The 6,796-nt window shown below is 41.0% G+C and overlaps 1 protein-coding gene across 1 annotated transcript; it reads left to right on the forward strand.

The window, feature by feature from the left end:
* The first annotated feature begins 662 nt into the window (after positions 1-662).
* On the forward strand, positions 663-6,168 carry PATE4 (prostate and testis expressed 4). Its single transcript, XM_025357821.1, has 3 exons — positions 663-758; positions 5,223-5,339; positions 5,664-6,168. Exons 1-3 carry the CDS (start codon positions 701-703, stop codon positions 5,783-5,785), a joined length of 297 nt encoding a protein of 98 aa, XP_025213606.1. The 5' UTR covers positions 663-700; the 3' UTR covers positions 5,786-6,168.
* Positions 6,169-6,796: the final 628 nt, after the last annotated feature.

A 6,796-nucleotide genomic window follows, 5' to 3' on the forward strand; every position in this document is an offset into this window, starting at 1 on the left:
CAGGGGAGGTTCCACACTTTTTTAAACAACCAGCTCTCACTTGAACTACAAGAGCAAGAACTCACTCATTACAATGAGGATGGCACCAAGCAATTCATGAGGGATCTGCCCCCATGACCCAAACAGCTCCCATTGTGCCCCACCTCCAACATTATGGATTACATTTCAGCATGAGATTTGGAGGGGACAAACATTCAAACCATATCAATCACACTCACACACACATGCAGACACACAGAGAAAAAAGAGTGAGTAGAGACTGTAGTCCCAGCTACACTGGAGGTTGAAGCAGGAGGATTGCTTAACCCCAAAAGTTTGAGGCTGCAATGAGCCCCTGCACTCCAGCTTGGCTAACAGAGTGAGACCCTGTCTCTTAAAAAAAAAGTGGGGAAAAGACAGATACGGGGCACGGAAGGCAGTGGGAGGATGAAGAGTCGGGGTGGAAATCTAATTCAACTTTAGCCAGAAGCATTCCCTGACACTGCTCACCAGCCTGAACTTTCCACATTATACAGACTTACGGCTCCCTAAGAGAAAGGAGTGGGGAAAGGACAGTTCTGCCTCATGCCTTTATCAGGGACTCCTCCCTCCTTTCTATTTACTGGCTGTGATCAAACATCTAAGCTTTATAAAGCAAGCTAGTGGCTGTCTTTTCCAATACCTCACTCAGCACACCTTCTGTCGCCCGAACAAGCATCCAATGAGGAAAATGAACACACTGCTCCTCGTGAGCTTATCTTTTCTCTACCTCAAAGAGGGTAAGTTTGAACAATGGGGGTGGAGGGAGGCAACTTAGGGGTGCTGTTCTCTAAACCTCTACTCTCCAAGTCTCACTCACATGCTCCAGCTCAGACCTGAAGACTCAGTACAACCTGAGTTTCAGGATGTCAGAGAGATCATATACAACATACTAATCCAGAAGAAAATGTACTGATTGCAGGGAAACAGGACAGCAAATTTCTGACTCCATATTAATTGACTTTTCATCCACACTTATCTCATTTTGGTCCCTTACTTTCTTAATACACTTTTCTCCTTTATTCTCTCCTATACTCTCCTAGTTTTCCTTTCCTCTGGCTACTTCTCAGTATATTTCGTAGGATTCTTTATTCTAACCGATCACTAAACACTGGGATACCTCAAGGCTTTATGCTATCCAGTCAGACCCTCATCTATATCAACTTATCCACTTCCACGGCTTCAGTTACAATCTACATGCTGAAAATGCCCAGTTTTATATCCTAGCCAGATTTCTATTCTGAGCTTTAGTCTTTCATCAATAAACACCTCTTACACTTGGAAGTCACTCTTGAAATCTCCCTCTCCCTTAACACTCACTAAAAATTAGTGAATGATTCCTACGCTTTCTACCTATCAAATGTGATTCAAATATGATTATATTTCTACCTTATATTTCTATTTTGCTACCTTTTGACACTTAGTAAGAAAGAATAAACCATAAAAGTATAAGAAAATGTGACATAATCTGTTTAGTTACAAGCTTAGAAATGAGAAAGGCCTTTCTAACTATGACTCAAAATCCAGAGCTTTTAAAAGAGAAACTGACAAATTTGACACATGAAAATCAAAATATTCCTCATGGCAAAAATAAAAAATGTAACTCACATCACAAACAAATGGCTCATATCCCTGACATGTAATGCCTCCTTTAAAAAAATCAAAAAGGAAAAGGCCAACAACCTAATAGAAACACGGGCAAAGTATGTAGATAGTTCACACAAAAGAAAATTTAAATGGTTATTAAACATATAAAAAGTGCTCAATCTCACTCATACTAAGAAAAATGCAAATTAAAAGAACACTGAAATACCATTTTAGACCTATCAGATTGGCAACATCCAGGAGTTTGGTAAAATACTTCAGTATTAAAGTTGTGGTGAGACAAGAATTTTCCAAGCATTGATAGCAAGCGAATAAATAGTTACATCTCCTCTGGCAGGCAATTCGGCAATACCTATCAAAATTACGAAAGTGTTTACTTTTTAATCCAGCAATTCTGCTGGTATGAAATTACGTTACAGATATACTCCAACACAAATGAAATATTTTCAGCATTATTTATTGCAGCAAATAATATCAAAAAGTGCAAATAACTTAAATTCTCTTAAGAGACTGGTTAATTAAAGCATGGGACACTACAGTGGAACACTGCACATTCAGTACACATTATTCAAAAAATCGAAGTGCAGAGTATGTATAGTATACTGCCAATTATGAAAAGGGGTTAAAAAGATACACGTGCATATTTATATTTGCTTGAATAGACTGAAAATCAATCTAAAAGATATAAAAGAAATGAATAAAACTAGTTTCCTTTATTTGGCAGATGAAAACTGGATAACTAGCTGGCAAGAGTGGGAGATCAACTTTACATAACATTCTTTTTCTATTACTTACTATTTAGTCATATCAACGTATTATCTATTTCTAAATAATGTATTTTTAAAATGTTGAAGTTGGAAATACTCAGAGATTAAAGATCAAAGAGACAATTATTCGAAGGGCATTATCAGTGTACTGCGCAGCCTGCTCCAACTCCAGTGAGAGAGAGAAGCCTCATGAAAGTTGCTTCAGGGAGAAATTGATAGTGTCCTCTGGTGTTTGGAAGGTACAGTGGGCTTGAGGAACCTAAAGGTGAGAGGGAGCCTGAGGCTACAGCCCTGAAATGGTGGAACTGAGAGACAGCTGAGCTGCATTACATACAAGCAGGGAGGATATGCACACATTCCCCTGGATCTGATCTGGGCCATGCCATATCAAGCAACTCAGAGTCTTGAGCTGTTTAAAGTTCTATCCAAGAGGACTGTCTGGAGGAACAAGGTATTCTAGCAAGGTGTGGGCCACTAGCTTCTTACAGCTGAGAGAAAATATAACCACCAGCTGCAGGAAATATACCACCCACGATACAGCAGTGGACTTGAATATTTTTGTTGGGGAAATCCTGAAGAACCCACAAATGTTTCCCTGACTCAAGGAACTCAAGAAAATGAGTTCTCCTGGCTCAAGAAAATGAGTCAGCTTTTATTAAACACAAAGTCCAAGAGACTGGGTTTTAAGTAACTACCATGGACAAAAGACGATGGCACCAGAGCCAGTCCGATGAAATCTTTCCTGTCCTTTACCTGTCCCCCTCCCTCTCACCACCTGAAATGGGTCAGAAGCTATCACTCAGAAGCCAGAGGTGAGTAGGAGAAAACCAAGAAGAGAAATAGAGAAAAAGTCAAAGCCACCCTCTCCTGCCCATTACAAACACCTAAGCAAGCCTGAGCTATGTGTCTGTGCATATGTGTGTGCTTGTGGGTGGGTGTGCATGGGCATGCATGCAGGGAGAGTGGGTTGCTGGTGAGAAACGTGGGCTTTTAATGAAATAGAGCCATTTTATTATTATTGCATGGGACTCGATGCATAAATTACTGAACCCAAATTATTCTTATGCCCAAATGTGATGGCAAGACTTTTTTTTTTTCTAAAAGTACATAGACAAGTTAGCAGCCTTGCCTGAAATTACCTGCAGGACTAGGAGAACTAGCTTTAGAAAGAATACTCAAATGGGTAGTGGGCAGAAGAATAAAATTGTTTTCTGTTTGCCCCTTTTAAGTCCCATATTGACCTGCTAGATAAATGTAAATAGGATCAGATTACTTCCTTGCTTAAAATTTTCAATAAATTCCCATTGCTCATGGATCAAAAACCATACTCATGTCTTTGGCCTAGGAGGGCTCAGGAAGTTGAATCTCTGCTCACCTGCCCAGCCGTGTCTCATAGCACAACCCACTCCATTCTGTGCCCCAGTTACCTTAGCATTTTTGTTCCTCAGCAGACAAGCTTCTTTTCATTGCTATTCCCTCTGCCTGAAATGTTCTTCACTCTGCCCACACCACACCACCCGCTTACATGGCTGACTCTTACTTATCATCAGGCCTCACCTTACAGCCCACTCCCCACAGAAACCTTTCTTGGCTCTCTAAAACATGTTAGTTCTTCCCTCTTAAATGCTCTCATTGCATGTTTAACTATTTCTTGATATTACAATACAATTGTACTTATTTGGAGGGATTGTTTAATGCCTGTGTCTCCAGCATGTATGTAAACACTTGTTTATCTTTGCATTACCAGCACCTAAAAAATGTCCAAAATGTGGAAAGTGCTCAAAAATCAGCAACTAACATCATCCTTTCCCTCCAAATAAGAGGAAAAGAGAAGGATGTTCACACTTACCACTTTAATTCAATATTGTTGAGTGAAGGGAAAATGAATAAACTTTAGGGTTACGCAGAGGCAATTGGATTTATCATTAAGAGGTTGTTAGCAAAAAGACAGTCTTGATGGAATAGTGAGAATGGAATTCAGAATGAAGAGATGCCACAAGACCATTCCCAAAATTGGACATAAATCAATAGCACTCAAGTTCTCCTGGGCTCCGTATAAGTTCTGATTCTATAACCTTGGAACGTCTGAGATGAAGATTGAAATACTCTACTTTCTTTCCCCATCATCACTATCACTTAGTTCTTAAATCTAAATTACCCATAGGTTCCAATGTCATCTCCCTACCCTGCATCTCCTCTCCTCTTACTTCCTGGTCACAGGGACTCCCAGATCAGCTCTCTCTCTGCCTGGTTGCGGTTATTCCCTGAAAAAAAGAGAAAGGCCAGACCAAGCCAGATGGAGCTATCAGAGGGTGTAATCTCAGTCAGTCCACTCTAAACATGCCATTTTCATTCCTATCTCTGTGTTCTCCCTCATTATGACTACCTACCTGGAACACCTTCTCTGCCCATCCCCTGCCCCCACCTACCCAAGTTTAACCTACATCTCAAGAGCCCGCTCAAGTCTTTAGCTAAAGTATTCCCCTATTTTTCCAGCCCACAGTAATCTACCTGTTGCTATACTCTTAATCTGCACCACAGGATTTATCTGGTTGACTATATATTATCCTTGCTGTTCTTTTATTATTTCACATGTTTATCTTGCCTTCAAATATAAATGGACCCTATTCAGGTCACAGAGACTGTGTCTTATCTTTTTTATCCACCTCCTAGCTTAACTTACAAAGCTAAATTAATCAGGAATTCCACAAATACCAGCTAATGGAGTGAATGGACAGTATAGTCAATATGCAACCTCTCACTGACGCTGAAAACTCACTTTCCCATTGTCCCATGATCCAGCCTGAATATTCTATTCTCTCCACCCTGCAGTTATGGGTCTGAAGTGTAATACCTGCATATACACAGAAGGATGGAAGTGTATGGCAGGCCGAGGCACTTGCATTGCAAAAGAAAATGAGTCATGTTCAACAACAGCCTATTTCAGGGGTAAGTGGGGCTCATGAAGACTCCAAAAATGCCTGCAAAGAACCATCACTCTTGCTAGTGCCTGGAATAAAGAACTCAATATCATTTAGTCCTGCTAGGAGGTAAGGCAAGGAATAAAAGAGGGGGCAAGAAGGGATAATTTTCAACTTCGCACTGTGTAGGGTTTGGTATTCAGAGCCAGTCACAGTGGCGATTGGGAACATGAACCCAGCAGTCAAGGAAGGAGACCCAGTGTTAAGTGCTATTCCTCTTGGTGGTGAGTTTTAGTACATCACTATTAAGGCAATCTCCTCCAGCATTTATAACAGGCTTCTTCATTTTTAGGAAACAAACATATGTACTCAACACATATGTGTAAGTATAAGTGCAAGGAAGAGAAGTACTCCAAAAGAGGCCTGTTGAGAGTGACACTGTGCTGTGACAGAAACTTCTGTAACATCTTCTAATGGAGCTTAGGAACTTGCGGAGTATCATCTGATCAAGATCCAGAATCAAGACCAACCAGCATGAACTCTGTTATTTCCCACACCAAATTCCACATTGGCCTAAGATCCCAGAGAGCGCCCCAGGGGCTGTGTCCTCGCTGCAATGAAGGGGCTCCCCACACCCAACCTCCACCACTAGATCCCTAAAACCATGAACATTGAAGCAAAATCCTCCATGAGCTATGCTTACTCTTTTGTCTTCTCCTGGTTTCTGATTTCTATTCCTGTGGTAGGCTAAATAATGGACCCCCAAATATTTCTACATCCTAATCTCTGGAACCTGTGAATGTTACCTTATATGGCAAAAGGGACTTTGAAAATGTGATTAAGGATCTTGAGAAGGGGAGGTTACCTTGCATTATCTGGGGGGCCCTAAGTGCAATCAAAATGTCCTTGTATGATGCAAGTAAAGGGAGATATGATGCAGCCGAGGAAAAGATGATGTGATGATGGAAGCAGAGATTGGAGTCATGTGCTTTGAAGATGGAGGAGCAGGCCATAAGCAAAAAACTAGGAGGCCATTAGAAGCTGACAACGTCAAGGAAATAGGTTCTCCCCTCAGAGCCTTCAGAAACCAGCCCTGCCGACACCTTGATTTAAGCCCTATAAGACTCATTTTGGATGTCTGGCCTCCAGAACTTTAAGGGGGTGTTGTTTTCAGCCACTAAGTGTGTATTGTTTTAAAACACTAAGTTTGCAATAATTTATTATAGCAGCAATGGGAAACTAATACAATCCAAATAAACTTCTAGGAATTCAAATCATTGTTAAGCCTGAGTACCCAGGGGTCAGTCTAGGTGACAACAGCATCCACCACTCAGGGCCTGCGCTGACCTGCAGGAAGACAGGATTACAGAGCAAGTGCTATGAATGAATGTGGAGATCAATTTATGGATTTTAAACTTCACGACATGCTGCAGATAATCCTTTAGGTATATCTGTGGTAAACGGTGCCTCGCTATGTTCTGAAGC

This window comes from Theropithecus gelada, chromosome 14, assembly GCF_003255815.1.
Source record: "Theropithecus gelada isolate Dixy chromosome 14, Tgel_1.0, whole genome shotgun sequence".
Taxonomy (NCBI): Eukaryota; Metazoa; Chordata; class Mammalia; order Primates; family Cercopithecidae; genus Theropithecus; species Theropithecus gelada.